We start from the raw sequence: 22,871 nt of genomic DNA, 5'->3' as shown, positions 1-22,871 counted from the left end.
TTTCCCGGTCAGATAATTACACGAAATTGGTGTTTAACAAAGACAAGGGTGTCTTCTACTCCACGTCTAACTTTAATGTCGACGGGTGTTTCAGAGAGGACAAGAGAGGAGGCTGAAAAGAAATGGTTTTCCAATTTGTACACTTATAAAGAACACTTATTTCTATCTTGTACTTTGGGACCACGTATCTCACGAACGGAAGCAGATATGGACCTGGGAGTTGCAGATTTGGGCTCCTGAGCATCGGTTACCCCCGGTTACGTCATTTGGGCGAAATCGATTTTCGGTCGATTTGGGGTAAATTTTGGCAAAAACAGGTTTGGAAAAAAAGCAGGCAAAATCAGGTTTTTTGCCTCCTACGCCCCCACACAACACCCAATTCCAAAATAAACTTCAGATTCGTAATCAGCGTGTCGCGAACTACCAGAAAAGATACACATTTATCGCTTTTGCGACAACAATTTTTTTCACCTCGATCAAGAAAAATGAAGAGCGAAAAACTTTTACGACGAACAAAGGGCTTAAATCTTTTGTTGTCCCGAAAAGTTTTTCGCTTTTCTTTTGTTCCTCTGAAGTTGCAAACTGAGCGAAAAAAGCCTTTCCCGGTCAGATAATTACACGAAATTGGTGTATAACAAAGACAAGGGTGTCTTCTATTCCACGTCTAATTTTAATGTCGATGGGTGTTTCAGAGAGGACAAGAGAGGGGGTTGAAAAGAGGGTGTTTTCCAAATTTTGCACTGATAAAGAACACTTATTTCTATCGGGTCGTTTGGGACCACGTATCTCCCGAACGGAAGCAGATATGGACCTGGGAGTTGCAGATTTGGGCTCCTGAGCATCGGTTACCCCCGGTTACGTCATTTGGGCGAAATCGATTTTCGGTCGATTTGGGGTAAATTTTGGCAAAAACAGGTTTGGAAAAAAAGCAGGCAAAATCAGGTTTTTTGCCTCCTACGCCCCCACACAACACCCAATTCCAAAATAAACTTCAGATTCGTAATCAGCGTGTCGCGAACTACCAGAAAAGATACACATTTATCGCTTTTGCGACAACAATTTTTTTCACCTCGATCAAGAAAAATGAAGAGCGAAAAACTTTTACGACGAACAAAAGGCTTAAATCTTTTGTTGTCCCGAAAAGTTTTTCGCTTTTCTTTTGTTCCTCTGAAGTTGCAAACTGAGCGAAAAAAGCCTTTCCCGGTCAGATAATTACACGAAATTGGTGTATAACAAAGACAAGGGTGTCTTCTATTCCACGTCTAATTTTAATGTCGATGGGTGTTTCAGAGAGGACAAGAGAGGGGGTTGAAAAGAGGGTGTTTTCCAAATTTTGCACTGATAAAGAACACTTATTTCTATCGGGTCGTTTGGGACCACGTATCTCCCGAACGGAAGCAGATATGGACCTGGGAGTTGCAGATTTGGGCTCCTGAGCATCGGTTACCCCCGGTTACGTCATTTGGGCGAAATCGATTTTCGGTCGATTTGGGGTAAATTTTGGCAAAAACAGGTTTGGAAAAAAAGCAGGCAATATCAGGTTTTTTGCCTCCTACGCCCCCACACAACACCCAATTCCAAAATAAACTTCAGATTCGTAATCAGCGTGTCGCGAACTACCAGAAAAGATACACATTTATCGCTTTTGCGACAACAATTTTTTTCACCTCGATCAAGAAAAATGAAGAGCGAAAAACTTTTACGACGAACAAAAGGCTTAAATCTTTTGTTGTCCCGAAAAGTTTTTCGCTTTTCTTTTGTTCCTCTGAAGTTGCAAACTGAGCGAAAAAAGCCTTTCCCGGTCAGATAATTACACGAAATTGGTGTATAACAAAGACAAGGGTGTCTTCTATTCCACGTCTAATTTTAATGTCGATGGGTGTTTCAGAGAGGACAAGAGAGGGGGTTGAAAAGAGGGTGTTTTCCAAATTTTGCACTGATAAAGAACACGTATTTCTATCGGGTCGTTTGGGACCACGTATCTCTCGAACGGAAGCAGATATGTACCTGGGAGTTGCAGATTTGGGCTCCTGAGCATCGGTTACCCCCGGTTACGTCATTTGGGCGAAATCGATTTTCGGTCGATTTGGGGTAAATTTTGGCAAAAACAGGTTTGGAAAAAAAGCAGGCAAAATCAGGTTTTTTGCCTCCTACGCCCCCACACAACACCCAATTCCAAAATAAACTTCAGATTCGTAATCAGCGTGTCGCGAACTACCAGAAAAGATACACATTTATCGCTTTTGCGACAACAATTTTTTTCACCTCGATCAAGAAAAATGAAGAGCGAAAAACTTTTACGACGAACAAAAGGCTTAAATCTTTTGTTGTCCCGAAAAGTTTTTCGCTTTTCTTTTGTTCCTCTGAAGTTGCAAACTGAGCGAAAAAAGCCTTTCCCGGTCAGATAATTACACGAAATTGGTGTATAACAAAGACAAGGGTGTCTTCTATTCCACGTCTAATTTTAATGTCGATGGGTGTTTCAGAGAGGACAAGAGAGGGGGTTGAAAAGAGGGTGTTTTCCAAATTTTGCACTGATAAAGAACACTTATTTCTATCGGGTCGTTTGGGACCACGTATCTCCCGAACGGAAGCAGATATGGACCTGGGAGTTGCAGATTTGGGCTCCTGAGCATCGGTTACCCCCGGTTACGTCATTTGGGCGAAATCGATTTTCGGTCGATTTGGGGTAAATTTTGGCAAAAACAGGTTTGGAAAAAAAGCAGGCAAAATCAGGTTTTTTGCCTCCTACGCCCCCACACAACACCCAATTCCAAAATAAACTTCAGATTCGTAATCAGCGTGTCGCGAACTACCAGAAAAGATACACATTTATCGCTTTTGCGACAACAATTTTTTTCACCTCGATCAAGAAAAATGAAGAGCGAAAAACTTTTACGACGAACAAAAGGCTTAAATCTTTTGTTGTCCCGAAAAGTTTTTCGCTTTTCTTTTGTTCCTCTGAAGTTGCAAACTGAGCGAAAAAAGCCTTTCCCGGTCAGATAATTACACGAAATTGGTGTATAACAAAGACAAGGGTGTCTTCTATTCCACGTCTAATTTTAATGTCGATGGGTGTTTCAGAGAGGACAAGAGAGGGGGTTGAAAAGAGGGTGTTTTCCAAATTTTGCACTGATAAAGAACACTTATTTCTATCGGGTCGTTTGGGACCACGTATCTCCCGAACGGAAGCAGATATGGACCTGGGAGTTGCAGATTTGGGCTCCTGAGCATCGGTTACCCCCGGTTACGTCATTTGGGCGAAATCGATTTTCGGTCGATTTGGGGTAAATTTTGGCAAAAACAGGTTTGGAAAAAAAGCAGGCAATATCAGGTTTTTTGCCTCCTACGCCCCCACACAACACCCAATTCCAAAATAAACTTCAGATTCGTAATCAGCGTGTCGCGAACTACCAGAAAAGATACACATTTATCGCTTTTGCGACAACAATTTTTTTCACCTCGATCAAGAAAAATGAAGAGCGAAAAACTTTTACGACGAACAAAAGGCTTAAATCTTTTGTTGTCCCGAAAAGTTTTTCGCTTTTCTTTTGTTCCTCTGAAGTTGCAAACTGAGCGAAAAAAGCCTTTCCCGGTCAGATAATTACACGAAATTGGTGTATAACAAAGACAAGGGTGTCTTCTATTCCACGTCTAATTTTAATGTCGATGGGTGTTTCAGAGAGGACAAGAGAGGGGGTTGAAAAGAGGGTGTTTTCCAAATTTTGCACTGATAAAGAACACGTATTTCTATCGGGTCGTTTGGGACCACGTATCTCTCGAACGGAAGCAGATATGGACCTGGGAGTTGCAGATTTGGGCTCCTGAGCATCGGTTACCCCCGGTTACGTCATTTGGGCGAAATCGATTTTCGGTCGATTTGGGGTAAATTTTGGCAAAAACAGGTTTGGAAAAAAAGCAGGCAAAATCAGTTTTTTTGCCTCCTACGCCCCCACACAACACCCAATTCCAAAATAAACTTCAGATTCGTAATCAGCGTGTCGCGAACTACCAGAAAAGATACACATTTATCGCTTTTGCGACAACAATTTTTTTCACCTCGATCAAGAAAAATGAAGAGCGAAAAACTTTTACGACGAACAAAGGGCTTAAATCTTTTGTTGTCCCGAAAAGTTTTTCGCTTTTCTTTTGTTCCTCTGAAGTTGCAAACTGAGCGAAAAAAGCCTTTCCCGGTCAGATAATTACACGAAATTGGTGTATAACAAAGACAAGGGTGTCTTCTATTCCACGTCTAATTTTAATGTCGATGGGTGTTTCAGAGAGGACAAGAGAGTGGGCTGAAAAGAGGGGGTTTGTGCACTTATAAAGAACACTTATTTCTATCTTGTACTTTGGGACCACGTATCTCACGAACGGAAGCAGATATGGACCTGGGAGTTGCAGATTTGGGCTCCTGAGCATCGATTACTTCCTATTACGTCTTTTGGGCTAAATCGATTTTGGGTCAATTTTTGGCAATTTTTATTTGCGCCAAAAATAGGTTTTTTGTCTGAAAAGTTAAAAAAGTACTTCTTTTTGGTACCCAATTCCAAAATAAACTTCAGATTCGTAATCAGCGTGTCGCGAACTACCAGAAAAGATACACATTTATCGATTTTGCGACAACAAATTTTTGCACCTCAAACTCGAAAAAGTAAGAGCGAAAAACTTTTACGACGAACAAAGGATTAAAACCTTTTGTTGTCCCTAAAAGTTTTTCCGTTTTCTATTGTTCCTCTGAAAAGTTGCAAACTGAGCGAAATAAAAGGGCGCTTGACGCATCTTGCCAGTGATACGTGATTTCAAAGCAGTCAAATCAAACCTTTGTTTGTCATCTTGAGTTTTATCTTGACATTTATGAATAAATGGGACAAATTTGAGTGGGCTGAAAAGAAGGGGTTTTCCGAATTTTGCACTTATAAAGAACATGTATTTCTATCGGATCCTTTGGGACCACGTATCTCCAGAACGGAAGCAGATTTGGACCTGACTGTTACGTCATTTGGGTGAAATCGATTTTGGGTCAGTTTTGGAAAAACTGCAAATCAGGTTTTTGGCCCCCACGCCCCCACACAACACCCAATTCCAAAATAAATTGGTCGCTTATAGAAGGAGATTTGAGGTTGTTGAGTTCTAGACGTTCATTGGTTATTTTTCCTTAATTTTCTTAATACGTAGAAAAGTATTAAGAAATGACGTAAGAAAGACAATAAAGACCTTATGGATGATGTAGAACGTTGTTTATAATGATGTCATTTAGAAGACACCGTAGATACGTAGCGAGGAATTGTCGCGGTAAGTGTGGCAAACGGGGACCAGAATCGGGATATTTTGAACCTAATGTTTTAGTCATCCGGTGACCTTGAACGAAGGGGCCTACCGTGAAAACGTACGGGAAAATTATCCATTGATTTCTCAAAGAGATCATTTCACAGAATATAGAAATACCACTCAGAATGCTTTAGATGTTACCATTATCACAACCATTCTAAAAGATATCTTTGGATCGCAGAGTAAAGGCATGGAGAAAAAGGATATTTTCACAAAAAACGATGTCACTACGGATGCCGTGTAACGACATTTATATAACATGTGTATGTAGGTACGCAAGCTCGTTTTTGGAAAAACTTCGAAATATGCTTAAAGCTGAGAGCTTCTCCATGGAAATAGCAAAGAACATTGCATGATGCTGTTCTATGAAGTCTGTTCTATTACATTTTAAGCGGGGAAACTGATAAAATATAATCGTAACATTATGATCAAAATTTACTACTAAATATGTTGTTTGGCTAATATAGGGATGAACACTAACGAAATTATCTCTGGTATATGATTAGAATGTCGCCCAAGTCCAGCTATGTGTGATTCTGGCAAGAATCGAAAAAGTCGCGATTTGGGTCCAATGTTGACAAATCCTAAGGCCTTACAAACTTTGGGGGAAAATATCGAATTTCTGAGACATAACGATCTTAATGGTCATGCATATGGATTAAGGGATCCTTCTGATCATCCAGAAGGGATAAAAAAAATACAATTCATCATGGCATCCTTTTGCCTCCGTAGGTCAATACTAATGACTTTTGAAAAGTTCCCCTTCCAGGATGATGGTACCTTCCACATACATAATGGTACCTGCCATTTGCATTGTGGCTAATTCGAAATGTAGCCAGTTGAACATCAAAGAATGAATTTGTTTTTAGGTATCTTCACTATGGGAGGATATTAAAATATCTTGAAGAGGCAAGCCCATGGTAGTTGCTCTAAGAGTTTGTCATATTTCATATCCTTCAACAATTTTATGTTATCTAAACCCTAATACTTGGGGACTATTACCATATCCAGAATTTGTGGCGATAAATCATACAACTATTTTTTACCTCTTGTTTCCAGGTTTCATACCTCATTTTTATTGCCGATCAACCTTTCAGTATTTCTAGAAGCAGCTTCAGAGGAACGGTAAGAAGATGTGCAGCGTTGTCAACCTCACTCAGGGATTTTGGTAAAAGTCATGCAATGCGACATTGATATTTAAGGGGCCAGGAAAGGTCTTGAAGTTGAGTTAAGTATTTGATAACAAAATGAATAGAGTAATAACATCATTTTACATCTACGGAGGCATATCGCAGAGCAAATTTATGATTGCGATCAATTTCTTTCTGCTTTTCAAGAATCGCTTTTAAAGGAAAGTGACTTTTAGAAGGAAATTTCTCTGCCTTTTAGAGAACAGACCTTAATTCTGAAAGTAGTGGACTCGATTGCAATCTTTTATCATTCAAAATGTTTCGTTGAACATAAGGAGATGTTTACATCTATTGCTTTTAAGCCACACCTTGCAATATTATCCATGTTTTCAGCCACAGCTTGCTGCAGTATTTTATTGTAGACAGCTACACTTGTAATATATATATATTTTGTTTTTGTTTTTATGTACACTAACATTTTAAAATAATATTTTCTTATTACATGCTCACTTTTGATGTCCTGTTTATAAATATTTATATTTATACTGGAAATAAATGAACTTATGAAATGCAAAAAGTTAGTTTTCAGTGTACTTATGGACTCTGTCCATAATGTGGTTTGATCATGGGGAATTTAATGTATATCATGTAGAAATTATACAAATGATTGATTGTGACGCATGGAGTGGTGTACTCTTTGGTTCAAACCCAAAAAAGCTCTTTTCAATAAATAAGTTGAAAAATCACACAAAGGCTCAGTGTTTGACATGAATTTATTCATGTCCCATATGAATGTTGAAATAAAACTCCTGGAAATAATAATAAATATTTTGTCTTTTTTTTTTACAGACATAAAATCTGTTATTTCAATATTATCCACATATTATCATCTTGGAATTAAAATAGTTAAAATAATGAAGGCTTTAACACTATGTGAGGAAGGAAAAGAATCTGACTGTGCCGTACCATGTCAATGATACCAACAAGATACAATCATACCACTATGTAGAAAGTTTAGTTACGCAGTTGATGAACACAAGGACAACACTAAACTTGTTCCTGTCATTATACATTTCAATAAGAATAGAACTATTTTATAGCAAGGGGAGGGAGTGAGGAGGGGAGGGAGGGGGGAGAGGCATTAATTTAAGATTCACATTTATTTTACTACAAACACAAAAGCAAATGTCTGTAATATCTGCTGCATCTTGTAATAGAATATTTATCCCTTAATATTCATAATCTTAATATTCATATAATCAGCCAGACAGCTGATGACAACACTTTAAAAAATATTACTTATGACACTCCCCTAGGGATGTGGGGGAGGGGCCTTTGAGGGGGTGGGAGGGGGGAAATGAAGGTATTGTCAGTCAAGAATTTATTTGAAAGAGGGTGGTGGCAAGGGGAGCGATATCTCTCATATATTTAAAGACCAGTCATTTTGTCCCCAAGATAACAGCTTGCATCAACAGCCCACTTACTTAATACTATGGGATGGAAATGTTGGATTGTTAGAGAACAGCTACACTCCTGACATTTGTCCTCCATCCTAGCACCACCCCCACCCCTACTCCTCCCCTGGTGCATGTCTCTGAAAGTGAATGACATTTCTGAGAATTTGATAGTTCAGTTTCAGGCGGGTGGTTATAATCTCGAGGGTTTCATGTCGGATGCGAAGGGGTACTATGGACATGTTACTATGGACAATTTTCTTATACTTAAAATATACTCTAGTATTAATGAAGCATGCATCTGTGCAAGCACTTTGTGAAGACAATATTATACACTATTTACAATTCACATCAAACGGTGATACTGGTGGCAGATCATCTAACAGGGAACGGGGAAGGAAGGAGGGAGGGGGAGGGAGGGAGGAGTTAAAATTTGCACTGTCATCCATAAAATGTGATATTTACAAAACCCCAAAACATGATGACAAAGGGTCTTATAACAAAGCCAATGAAAGACACCATGATCTATCCAAAGAAAAGATGAAAATATTAAAAAATATCAAACAAAACTTAGGCAATACTAAAAATGGCAGCATCCTGGATAAAAAGTCTTTGAGCTAGCTAGTTAGCATGAACCAGCTGTGTTTTAGTGCTATAAACTGATATCAGACAATTAAAACTCTTACAAACCAAAACTTGTTAATTCCACCAAATGAATACTATCACATGCTATATAATTAACACCATGTCAACTTGATATTAACAATTTACCAGTCAATGTTATAAAGAAAATACTAGTGTCCTAGTGCACACTTGTAATATTAGTGGGCACGAACCATCTTTGAATCGTATCAACTAAGAAGTCTTTGCATGTTCAGCTTGCAAAGGTAATGAGATAGATTGAGGTCTAAATCCAATTCTTTTCTTTCAAATATGCAATGTGTTTCATTTCTTGCACATTTTACTTATTAAGCAACGCTCTCCATGTGTTCTTCAATATCACATATACGTTATTATAATAACTATTATAATATTATAAAATTCTTTATTCAAATTTCTTTTGGATTAGTTAAATCGTGGGAAATGGTCTGAGCTTAAAAGGTACTACTTATGAAGAAAAGTCCCCCATGCTAGAGCATGGGCACAAAAAAAAAAAGAAAAAAATTTCAACTTGATCCACTCTCAACCCACAGTCCCCTTTTATCAAGACTTTAGAAATGAGACTTTTATGATGGTGTTTAATGACAAATGGAAATCACAACTTCCCTTCGATTGGGAGTAGAAGATACCACACATGGTCCTGACCAACGATTCACTGTGTAAATGTAAAGGACAGATACACTACATGATCTTTCATAGCCAAAAACGGTTTGAGTTTAACTATAAAGAGTAACCACAAGGAGAGCTGTACAAGTTTCCTCCTTCTATAAACACCGCAGATCGGTCAACAATCGTACAGTGAAAATTTCTTTTGTAGATTCAGAACAATCATTGCAGACATTAAAACATTTTTTAAGGAATGTTTGCATACTAAGCAGAACGAGTGTATACAAACAGTTATTTAATAAGGCTTAGTGAACACTTCCATCCCAATCACTATATGCCAAATAGACAAACCAATAACTATACGTTAAATATGATGCATGCATAGCCAGGCTGTAAAATATATTGATATTTACGTCAAAAGGAATATTTTTTTGAAGTTTTGAATGATCAGCTGTGAATAGACAAAACATTATATTTAGTTTTCAAAACTTCAATTGAATTTACAAGCATTGCAGACAGGACCTCATTGTTTTTAATAGAATAATAGAAGCCAGAAATATGTTACTCCCAGATTTAAATTTGAAATTCGTCTAGTTGCATATGTTTCCAAAAAACAAACAAAAAACTTTTTATAAGAACAAAGGAGTTCTGACAATTATCCATTGTTAATTTACTTACAACCTGTAAACAACAGCGTCTTTTCTAGATTGTCGCTTCATGATATTTACGTTTAAAACATCTCAATTCATTGTTGCATATTCTCAAGAAAAGGTTTGGCATATTGTGATAAGAAGAATTAGCTTCTGGGTAAATTACATCAAACATACATTTGTAAATATATCGGCCTAGCCTAGCGGTGAAATTCAGAGATCAGACTCTCGACATTAGTGATTGATGGGCCAATTTCGATGGCTTCCTCAGTAACATGAATAATTCATCAAATCAAACTGAAGTTCACCTCTCCAATAAAACTTCATTAGCATAACAGACAAAATGAAGACTAGATAGTTTTACCTGAAGGGCTTCATTTTAATGATTACATATAGCCTACATGAATTATTGCCATAGCAACCTTCAAAGATAATTTGTGCACCACATACTTGTCCTTTGTTGTATATTATCGCCAGTGGCATTGAGAACCAGGTGGGGGAGAGGGGGGACCCTGGGGAAGAGTAAGTCAATGGGGCCCCTTTCTTGTTTATCTTAAGCTACATTATGAAGATGAAAATGAATTATTATTTATCCCAAGTTCCCAATGCCCCTCTTTGGCCCCCCCACTGTCCCCTCATTGACCCCCCACTGTCCCCTCATTGACCCCAGGGGTGAAGGCTCTCCAATGAACCTCCTCCCTTCTTGTCAGTCCGGATTATCGCAGATAATCTCATTTAATGCCAAGCAGGCTTGTTATGGTTAGAAGTTTTAACATATCGTGCTACAATAAACATATTACTACATACTGAGGAGGTAGTGTGGGAGGGGCATAGTGTTTGTGGTGTTTTAATATAAATTAAGCCAACCAATAAAAAAAAATCAGTAAAGTGTAAGTTGTCTCCACATTTCACACAAATTAGAGAATTTTGAAACATTAAACTACAAAAGAGTGTCCATGCAGTCTTGTGAAGTTGAATTGTTCTTTCAAATGAACTTTCAGGCCACATACATGTACATTCTATAATCCTATTGGCTGAGAGCAATTGATGCTCTCTACAGCTAGCTGTACTTTTACCAGTGCATGTCAGACACTCAGAGTCACATTTTGTATTCGGCTGCTCACTACAAGTTACAAACAAATCGTTATTCGATTGACTCGAATCATACAAACTCTGTTTTTAAACTGTTTAATTACAATTGACTAGAGCTAATCCATTTAAATACTCTCCCTTCTCTATCGATAATTCTCTTAATAACGACATACTAACGATTGTTAAGTATTTAATTTTCTCAAATCTTAGTTTTAAAGTATTTAATTACAAGAATGCACCTCATGAAAATATAATGGAAGCTTAATATACTCAAAAAAACATAACCAAGAAAATGAAATCATATAAACCAAGACAAATCATTTATGGATGAAGTTTTAGTGATCCCGAGAAGTACACCGCAAATAGTCGTTTTGGTCACGTCTGTAGCAAGAACCAAATGATCCTGTAAAAAGAAATAATAACTTGTGGCCTCTTTGTGACAGAGAGTGTCGTCGCCCCTTTTTTCAATGATGTGACATCACGCTTCTTTGATGTAAAGCATCAGGTCTTGCCCCGGGGGAGTCGCATCGATTCCTCAGAGTATGGTGTCAAACACATGCATCGATCTGGTTATAGTTTCATCCTGGAAAAAAGGGAAAGAACAAGAAAATTTAGTGTTCTAGCTTTCATACAGAGGTGACTATAAATATTGAAATAGCAGGACTCTGGATTCAAGTTTTAAACAAGTACTTTTTTGATGAGATTTTTAAGGGATACATGGATGACTGGCAAATTGGAACATTTTACACATCTTCCTCTAAAAATTTCTTTTCAAATAAATAATAAAGTTTGGTTTAAAATTGTTCACTAGGGGTTGTGTAAATATCACCTTATTCCTGTTTCTCTACTTTCGTGGGGAAAAAGAAAAAAATCTCATGTTCTCTGCTTTCATGTTGACTGCTTTAATACTTTAAGAGCAATCTGAATTCCTAATGAGTCATGTAAGGATTTTTATTTATGATTATGAAACGGAACAGTTTGTTATTTGTAATTATCCTGCAGGTGACAATAACAGGTGGCTCTTGCTTCTAGAGTCTAGCATTCTCACTATCACCGTATGGTACAATAGAATTAAGAAAAGTGCAAACAGCACTGTGATCGCAGCACCCAGCAGCTCTGTATAGGCCTGCATGCATGTTAATACATCAAAAACACAAAAAGGTTGAGAGGTTTCCTGGGAGTCGAGGACAGGGAGACCTAAATTTGATTAAAATTGATATTTTCTTATTTTCCCCATCATTGAATAAAACCATGAATCACCAATCGCAAATGATCTGAATATTTATATTAACCAGTCTAGTTTCAAGGATATTTAAAATTTGCAATTACCGACTTCTCAAATCCTCCATAGATGAAATTATCATGTTCAATTTCAGTGGGCGCCGGTAAGTTTAATATCCATGAAAATGTGAAACATATTGGGACGTTGGCTTTTTAAGTGCTTCTGGGTTCTCTGAAGTTAGAATCTCATCAAAAAGCTACTATTTTTGTGAAAATATATATTTTTACTCTGTGGTTGAATGACTTATAAAGACAAACAAAACAGTTTCAACTCGATTGCCATGACGACATCCATTTTAACTCTGCTTGTAGCCATTCACAAAACATGACCAAATTAGGTGCAAAATTCCATACCTTCCACCATCACACAAAATGCTATGAGGATAGTGGCTTTGACCAAAAGATGTATAATATTTCAATTTTATCAAGCAACCAACTTCAGCGTATCAGAATAACCCTTTAAAGATTTACTAGGTTTCATTTTGATTCACTTGCATGCAGTTTCTCAGCACTCGATGCAGCAAAAAGTTGTCATATTTAATTGCTACATAAATTAAACTGCTTAGTTGTTACAGCCCTTTGAAAATCTCTCGCAGCATCCCTGGGAATTTCCTCCAGACTTCAGGGTATCCCAGGGAGTTTGTTTATTTCCCTAGTTTCTCACTCTGCCATTATAGACAACAAATTTTTAATTGTTTACACATGATCTATAATTACATGTTTTCTATTCATTCCTTGCTAGATGAAAGTGCTTGGTTAATTTAGGTAGAATTTAATTGCACAGAAAATTTTCTCTTACACTTGTGATGTTTTACTTTTTTTTTTATTGCAACTTGCTTTTTATCATTCATGTCGAAAATGTAGTTTTTTAAGAGTCTCTCAGATTCCACCATAAATATCATATCCCCAAATAAAAATCTCCCTTGAGCTGCTAGATAATATTTTGGAGTTTGCACAGGCTTTGGTCAGATCTGAGATGTGTTATGTCTTCTATAATCATCATTGCCAGCGATAGTTAAAGACTTCTGAATATGACTGAACCATCGTAGAATTAATTTACAAAGTATTAATTGATGATTCTGCATTAATTGAGAATCAACGTATCTTGAGTATTGCAAGAATGACAGGAGAGCACACCAACTAACAAATCGACAACTTCACCTTTCTTAGGCACTGTTTTCAAAATTAGCACGCTGACGGGGTTGGCTGCGTCTAGGCTGTGTAGAATCAAATCTTTCGTTCTGTGCAGCTTAACGCACAAAGAGTCCTGCAGTTTCCTGCAATAGGCACTCTATATTTGGTCTGCAGAGATAAACCATCTATTGTTTGACGTTGATTCAGCCTTGCTGCGGGGAACTTGCAGCTGCTGCAGCTCTTCGTTTCAGTCCACGACGTGGTGCCTAACTCACCTTTATTTAGAGTTATGTAGATTTATTTAACATTCATTCACAAATTACGTTGTTACAAACATTTCACAAGCCAATTCCTTCTGTTTCTTTTTTGCTGCTGCGGATATCATGATAATTATGTCTCATAGTTTTTTTTTTCAAATTTGTTCGTGAAATCTTATTTTCTGCCAAAGAAATATGCCTAATGGAGAATGAAGAAATTATGATGAATTTTTTACTGCCAAATATCAGGAAACTTACTTTTTTACAACAGTCGATGAATTCCTCAATCGATACAACCCCATCTCCATTAACATCCATTTTCTGTGAAAATTACAAAATGAATTGTCAGACATCCATACAGAAATAATAATAAAAGCGCCAAATCAGTAGACAAAAGTCACTGCTCAAGGCGCTTTACATAGAAAGCAAATTAACTTACAAAAGTACATGTGAAAAAATGGGTCTTAAGTAAACTTTTGAAAGTAGAAAGTTTAGAGCATGTTCGAATGTGATCTAGTAACTTGTTCCATTGATAAGAGCCATGCAGAGTATTCAAAGCTTCTGTAACCATAGGTCTTCAAGCGTGGTTTAAGAACAGTTAGATACAGTTTTTTGGAGGAACAAAGTGTGCAGTACATAACTCTTGAAAGGAAAGCACGTAATCACATAGTACATAACTCTTGAAAGGCAATCACGTAATCAAACTACATAACTCTTGAAGCCAAGCACGTAATTACACAGTACATAACTCTTGAAACTGAAGTATTTTTGTTAAAATGACGCTTTTTGCTACTTAGAGAATGAACTCTTGACTCAATTTATACCAAATAATTGCATATTTGTTCTCATCCGTATCAAACTGTGCCAAACATGCAAAACAAACATACGTTATGTATATATAAATTCATTATTACCAGAAATGCAGCCGACCAATAGGAAGGCAGCTTATATATAACATACAGAAAGGAATGTTTAATTATGAAGTGACTACAGATATAGAAAGCATGTACAGTCTCCTGGATCTTTGCCATCAGTTGTAAATCATGTTCTGAGAGCTCAAGATATGAAATTAACTTCAATATTTTGTGCAATACACAGAAGAGGTGAATTTTTTTTCTCTTGACATTTATGAGCCAAACAGATGCTTGTTATTAAAAAATTATCATCTATTCCAGTTGAGCACTATTCAATTAAAATCACATCAAAAAGCAATCATTTTGGCTCCGACATAGCGGTAATGTTCATCTAGGATAGTTAGTCAACCATTGAACTTGCCATCGAGTCGCCAGCTATGGGTGGTGTATTTGACGTATAATCGTGTGTGAAAGTCATCAAATCAAATGAAGGTATATAGGCCAGACGCAATGAGGGACTGTCGTTTGTTTTTACCAACAGAATTCTACCAATTAACACATCTATTTTTCGGCCCAAACATTTTGAAGAGAAAGAAGTATACCTGGAAGACCCTTTCAACGTGCTCGGAAGGCGTAATGTCTTCAGCCGTTGGCTCGGAATACTTCCCCATCATGTCGTAGATTGCTTGCACCACACTGAGCATCTCCTGCATGAAGGATAAACAAAAAGATATACAAAATAAATCAAGAAATAATCATAAAGAAATAGTAGAGAATAGAAAATTACTGTGGGTTAAGATATCAAAGAAAATGAAATCGATAACAAATTTACGATGCGGACATTCTCAACGTACGTGCTGAGAGACAGCTGCTGGAAAAGACATTTTCTGATGTGTTTATTTAATTTTGTTATTTACTATAAAGAACTGTAGTACCATAAGTATGTTGACCTGGTTCTGATATCGTGATCATAAGTGTTCTGGGATTAATACTTACTTAATCCATATATAACAGTTTCTGCAATTCGATATTCTTCTTCATTTTTTTTTTCATTTGAAACTTAAAATAAATGGCCATCATGTTTATACTTCAAATGTCTAATTTTATCTCCAATTGGTAACATTTCTGACATTAAATTTTCTAGAGCAAATATGATATTCCATGGTTAAAGTCTCCATGACCATTCTCAAATTTACAGTATTCAGTAGATGTAACATCTTGCATGGAGGTTTTATCAAATTATTCTCTTGTATGACTGAGCTTAAGGTTTGATCAGCCGTGTCGTGAGCCACAAAATGCCTCCTTCTTAAAGTCTTTAATTCCTTTTTCCTTGACTATACTTTGAAATTAAGGATAAACTTATTATTATTCATCCCATATTTCCACAGGTCTACTAATTGACCAGGTCTGGAGCTGTGGCTCACCTGACCCCCCCCCCCCCCATGTTGTCTCTATGCCTCCTTCTTGAAGTCTTTAAATCCTTTTTCCTTGACTATATGTTGAAATTAAGGATAAAATTCTTATTATTCATCCCATATTTCCCCAGGTCCTCTAATAGACCAGGTCTGGAGCTGTGGCTCACCTGACCCCCCCCCATCACCCCCTCCATTGTCAGGCCTGGGCTTGATATACAGCTGTCAATGTGGTGTAACCTTTTCAACAGCAACTGATTTTTGAAATGCAAGTAATCTTGCCAGTTGCTTTAAAGCACAGTAGCTAGTTCAGTCAGGATGCCAAGAATCGCATATCGTAACGAGTTATTTTAAGATTTTATCTAACGAATAAAATTCTGCCTTCACCTTTCATTCTTACATACTCTCGCTGATCCATTACCAAGATTAACATGCCGTTTCCATCAAAACGCAAGGTAACTGTTTTCGATTCGCATCGTCAATCAAGCGCCTCTGTTCATGTAAACTGAGCCTATACTTAGCTCAGCGAGGTTTAATTTGACCAAAACCGGCTCACAATAAAACAGGTAGCAAACATATGCAAAACAAGAAGTAAATGTGAAGAAAAGTTTAGCTTTTTTCCACCTACCAATAGCCTCATGAGATTGTGGGATGATGTAGTTTATTGCAAAGGAACATTATATCAGATGGATTCTAACTTAACAAACATTTTATGACATTTTGCTAGACACTTCCTGGCTGTATGCCCACATAAAATGTTAAATAGTGTCCTTTCTGAAGTATAATATTAAAGTATGAATTAAGGCAGAAGTTTCGTCTTTTTTTATGTTATAGTCCAAGAAAAAAAAAGATAAAATAATCAGTGGTAATGTTTCTTTACCATAGCTGGTTTTCAAAAATATTCTATATGTCCCCTGTCTGGATAACCCCTTACCGTAATCCTAACCCCTATCTCCTTTAAGGCTAATTTGATCTGATGACGTTGTTGGCTCCTTGATGCAGACCTAAATGTTACTGCTTCTGTTTAATCGATCATGTTTAATCAATTCTCAATAACTCGACTAAACAAGCTCTTTTAACGTCATACAATTAGCACAGGACCCTTGAATGGCATTTGACACCATTTGCCCCTTGACAAACTTGTAATACTGTGGTAAAAACCTTGTTATTTGAGGCCAAATGTACGGAAGTCTTTCAAAACGTTTTTCCCATAAGAGGTTCGTAGAAATGACTGCATCTGAGAAACTGACCTAATAGTCTGTGTAAGTTAAGTACCATCCATTGAATTAATGAAAACTCACCAAGTTTAAAAGGTTCATTTCTCAAACCTTAAAAGTGTCATAGAATAACAACCTGGATAGAAAGAAGTGTTTTTGGTCTATAGACCTGTAACATGATATCAACATTAATGTTGTGACTAATGTTACCCTGTAAATGGCAGCTGATCATTGGATGGTTGTGACCATTCAGATGTATCATGTGCACATATACTCTTGAATCAGTTTCTAATAATTATTTCCCATTACAAAAAAAGACAAATCTCATGACAAAATGTAGATGAGAAGTCAAATATATTTCACTTGATGTTCAAAGGTCAGTAATTATTGTCTTTACAGCCATGCATCTTTATAGGAAAAACAAAATCCAAAACATCTCTATTGATTTTATGAGATCCTCCTCCTCACCCCCACCATCCAACAACGAGGAGACCTAAACCCAAACTTCATTGTTGATGTATGAGATAAGTTGCCATGAGCAGCTCTCCCAAACAGCTAAGACAAAATCCTTATTCCATTTGAGAGATATTACAGATTAATGTTTTAAATTAGCTAGGATGAAGACTTGATCAAGTCTACAAAATACATCATTGAGCCACATGCTCTTCAATTACTTTTTATTTATTTTTTGGAAATATTAGTTTCTATAATGGAGATGGGTTTTACAAATGCTGAATCTAAAATATTGAAGTTCTTAACATGACCTACAATGATGGCACTCATGGTGCCGTGGATGGTTTCAGGGTCAAAATTGTTAACATTTCAACAACGAGAACCAATCTGTCATAAAAACCAAAGATGATGGTTGTGTCCGTTGGTGTCCGTTTTAAAGCAGTTTCCCTCATTGATGAAACTTCAATGTTTAACATGAAAACATTGTAATGTCTGGAGAATAATGTGGTGGGTCAAGAAAAGTACTCCTCCACAGAAATTAACAATTTTTTATGTTAGAATTTGGAGGTAGAACTGAATCTGTGAACATCCTTCAGTAAAATCAAAACTACATCCATGAAAGATGTCCCTAGAAGGAAAGTTCAAACTCTAAAAATAATACACAGAGACTGTGTTTCAACATGCCAATTAAGAGAGACAGGATGTATATGAATGGTTCATTACTTTAATGCACCCTTGGTTATAAACCATTAACTCATAAACAACTAAACATACATCATTTATGTGACCTCAGATGGAATATGTGTATTTCAGATCTGTGTCTTTTATTGGGTTATCATATTTCTTTGGTTGCAAAAGTGGGACGCTGTCACCGTTTGTCTCCCTTTGGATTTGCTAGAAAGGCTAAATACATGAAGCTTGTCCCTCAAACTCGTGCGTGGGGCTGATATGCGGCCATCAACCATATGAATATATCATGCAGTCACATATAATGATGCATGCAACATGTGTACTTTTTTTTATTTTGTGTATCGTAAAAGCAGTGATATTTTGCACTTCACAATGACCTTTAGAAAATTGTGACAATTTTGTTTTGCAGGTGGGACATATATATATATATATATATATACATATATTTATACATACATGAAGTAGTACGGTAACCCAAGTTTTATATCACAAATCAGTTTTGTTTATATAATCTGACATCATAACTTGCGCCTGCATCAGTAACGGTAAATTGAAGCACTCTAAAACATATACAGGATTTGAAATGTTTGGTAAACCTGCCAGAAATACGATGATAACAATCTACGCTTGAGTGCTACAGTTAAAATATTAAGTTTAGATTCATTCAATATTAATGCACTTTGTATTTTTTTTCTATCAAAACTAAACAAGGCTATAATATAAAAGGTTGACCAGGGAGCAAACAGCAGCTTAATGGATCTTCTCAATTATTTTCAACAGACAATCACAGGAAATTCAATCTTTTAGTGTCCATTTTGAACAGGTAAAAATTCAAAACAGATATTCAAAATAATCAAACAAGGAAAGGAAAAACTCATTTTCGAAAAACAAAAATAATATCCAGAAAACCTCTCATGAGCATCCAAAAAAAAAATCCAAATAACATATAATAAAACGTTGACTGACCTCTCTGGTAATATAACCATCTCCGTTTATGTCGTAGAGGTTAAAGGCCCAATTAAGCTTTTCGTTGACAGTGCCCCGAGCCAAGATTGAGAGACCTGACACAAACTCCTGAAGAGAGAAACAGGATATGAAGAGAACCATAAAATTTGGTTGAATCATTAAGTTAGATATTGATGGTCACCGATAATGGTGTGTTTGTCAGAAAAAGAAAGAAGACAAAAAAGAACCTGTTAGTAATGACACACTTTTCAGCAGCTGTTTGCATTATTATGTATCACACTGCATACATAAGTGCGGAAGGAACGTGCTGGTTAGGTTCATTCGTATAAGAATAGGTTTCTTGAACAAGTCTTGTAGGTTTGCCAGCTATTGCACCATGGTTCCAGTTAACTGAATAAATGAAACTTTTAAGTAAGCATTTGAAAAAGCATTTTAAACACACACCCACCAGGGACGTCTGGTAGCCCGGCATCTAGCTTAAAACCAATGGCGGTGCTGCACCATCTATACTACCTAAAGATATCACATTATCAAAGTAATGTCATCTGACTGCGCTTTTCACTAGCCTTGACCACCAAAATGACCGGTTCTATGCACTGATCATGTAACATGTTTCCTTCGAGGGGTCTCACTCTGGACTTGATAGAATTTTGTTGATTTCAATATTAATGTGGTACATCAAATAATGACTCAATTTCGAAGGGTTTTATGCATAAGTTGCATGCATGTCATACATATACGACAAAACAGTTGCAATTGGTATTCCCATGCTCTCGATAGCTATGGCCCTGGATATTAGAAGATTGACGATATAAAACATTTAAATAAGACATAATAATATGTGTGTGTATAGGTACAGTATAAGCAGGTATCTCAATGTTTAGTGACCCAAATGGAGATGTTGTATTTACAAAAAAGATAATAAACCAGTGCCATATGAAGCTCAGACCTTCTCCCCTTTGTCCCCAGATATCCCTCCCCCCCCCACCCTCTCCGACTAGGCCACCGAGGTAAAGACTTCTAAAGCAGCCATCAACTTTGCAATTAATATTTACCTCTTAAATTATTTACAAATAGGGAGACTTTGCCCTTTATTTATTAAACAAATTTCATTTGTAAATTTTCAAAGGTCACCTTCATGCAAAAGTGAAGGTACCTATCACTCCTAGGGATTTGACATAAATAATATGTTAATTTTGTAGATGCGTACATCATAGTTAAATGTCACATTTGTCCTTGTCAAAGCCCATCTGGCAAACATACTCGAAGAATATTTCTTAAGAATTATGCTTCCTGCTTGATACCTTGATTCCTTCCTTATAATTGGTACTAAAGGGTGTAATTTTGTTCCGCAAAAATAAATTTTCCTCAATTTACAGAAATGTGACAAGATAAACCCATTCAGTCAAACCACATGTGAGTGTTATCAAATTTATTTGCAAACAAGGTTTTAGGGAATGACCTTTGTAGATACAACGTACTTGGAACCGCCGTGTACTTCTTTGTGTTTCACTTTGATCATGTGTTTTCGTCCCGGCTGCGGTTTAATTAATAGCAAAACGAATCTATGATGGAATGATTCACCGTACAACATTTACGTCTATTACAGGTTTAAAGTCCTTAGTGTGCTCAGCCATACTTTATGATCCTTGAAAATAATATATATTCAGCAATCGCTAGTGAGCCTCAAATGAGCCTCAAATTCCATAGATACGTCCTTGGACAAAGCACTGAATCTAATAAAGGGAGCCCAGAAGGAAGAATAGCTTCCTTCCCGGTCAGACAATTTTTTTAAGTCTATTTTTTTGAGTGTAGTAGCTGTGATAGTGATCAGTGTCTCAAATTATGTTTTGATATTTAAAAAAAAAAAAGAGAAAAAAAAGGGCACTGAAGGGACGGTGGAGTTTAGGGTCTTCCTGTTGAGATATTTTGACAAGACTAGTAAAATTAATATTTTCTTGATAACATTAATCAGCTGACTTGAAGAGATCAGAATGGAAGATTAGAAAAATACCTCGAAGGTTAAATATTAGGTATGAGATTTATCATCCCACCACTTTGGAACAAATTGAATTTTTTCTCTCTTTGTTTATAAGCCTTGATACGTACTTCTTATTTTGTTTTTCTTATCTTTTTTTATCTGAAAAGGAAAGTGATTGCAGCATTGCATAAATCTTCCGACAGGCTGATACATCTGCTCCCCCAACTGGAAAATTAATTTTTAGATTGCTACGTATTGGAGAAAAAGAGAAAAGATATTTGAAACCAAAACACTTGGCAATAATCCAGAGATTATAGGTTGAAAGTTGTTACATGTTTGGAGCTAAGAATGTCTGCAAGATGGACGCACTACGTTATTTCATTCACACAGAAAAAGAATGGTTTCCATAAACATATGTATGTATATATATATACATTTGTCAAATATTTTTGCCAAATGCAATTTATTTAGATGATATATTTTAAATAAGATTGTGTTAATGACTACTTTTGAACCTTAAATGGTTTAGGTTGAAGCCTGAGGGAGGGGAGGGGGGTACGTACACCCCCACACCATCTGAATCCATGCCTGAAGGCATACTGGCAATTGGAGGAGTTAGTCTCGAATTCAAGATTAGAATAACAAGTTTCTTCTCAATTTCTAGCTGTATATTTAATTACAAATTTACAATTCATGGAAACTTTTCTTATTTTTTATTTCCACTTGACATAATACCTAACTGATAAACCATGCAACCAATCCCAAATCCCTTTGAAAGGATTTGAATGAAGTTTTTGAGGTAAAGAATGCATTTATATAACAATATTAATCACGTACTCCCATCAATTTATATTTTTAAATCCACAGTTCTGTGATTCTCATTTCCATCTTCTGTATCCTCGTTTGTTCGTTTTTATTCTCTTCTTTGAATTCTTTTAACAGCCGATTGAGAGCATGGAGATCCTTAATTTCCTGAGATCACTTTCAATCCCTTCCAACTTTTTGAGAGCACGTTTTCAACTGTTTTTTTTTGTTTTTGCCGAGAGTGTTTTTTCTTATCTATATAATGACAGTACTATGAACTCTCTTCACATCGGAACTATCTTTATTCTCTCTTGTTTTTCACTTAATAACGCCAAGGGATGATTACTATGGCGACGATGCTGGGATAAACAATTTGTTCTATACCGGTCATTATTTTGCTAACGTGCAGGTTCCGTTACGTGATGAAACAGGAAAAACAAATGTCTCAAGTTTAGAATTTGTAATTTGAGGAGGAGGAGGAGGAGAAATGAGATGATCAACACAATTTCAGGCATCTCAAAGCAGGAAAGGGTTTTTATTTTAAACTAAATCTTCACAATTTACCATCAAATCTACTAACTGTTCATCCACCTACTGACAAAATTCACATGAAAAACTCCCCTTGCTAAGTGTCAAACTTTTGACAAAACTGTGGTATAAGAGTGACCCCTTTTTACAATATTTTCTTTAACTTGAGGACAACAAGAACATATTCATGTATGCAATATGTAGGACTTTATCTTTGTTTGATATAGAGCATTGCAGTAGGTGAGAGGTCAATGGGCACAGCCTGGTGAACAGTATAGGGAATTACATTGTACATGCCCATGTATTAGTTTGCATATGTAGGGTCCCAAAATTGCATGGACATAAACGGTATATAACAAATATGTTACTGT

At 36.5% G+C, this 22,871-nt stretch overlaps 1 protein-coding gene across 1 annotated transcript in view; it reads right to left on the bottom strand.

Annotated features, from left to right (window-relative positions):
- Positions 1 to 7,216: 7,216 nt before the first annotated feature.
- LOC139967570 (uncharacterized) overlaps positions 7,217 to 22,871 on the bottom strand; it is a 142,104-nt gene continuing 126,449 nt past the window's right edge. Inside the window, exons 5-8 of the mRNA XM_071971514.1 lie at positions 19,188 to 19,295; positions 15,052 to 15,156; positions 13,854 to 13,916; positions 7,217 to 11,506 (exon numbers count right to left, since the gene is read on the bottom strand). Of these exons, the coding sequence (XP_071827615.1) occupies positions 11,459 to 11,506; positions 13,854 to 13,916; positions 15,052 to 15,156; positions 19,188 to 19,295 (324 nt within the window). The 3' untranslated portion in view covers positions 7,217 to 11,458. The remainder of the gene's footprint in view (positions 11,507 to 13,853; positions 13,917 to 15,051; positions 15,157 to 19,187; positions 19,296 to 22,871) is intronic.

Source organism: Apostichopus japonicus, chromosome 5, assembly GCF_037975245.1.
Source record: "Apostichopus japonicus isolate 1M-3 chromosome 5, ASM3797524v1, whole genome shotgun sequence".
Taxonomy (NCBI): domain Eukaryota; kingdom Metazoa; phylum Echinodermata; class Holothuroidea; order Aspidochirotida; family Stichopodidae; genus Apostichopus; species Apostichopus japonicus.
Note: the sequence above shows the minus strand (reverse complement) of the source record. Positions and strands in the feature narration are given on the sequence as shown.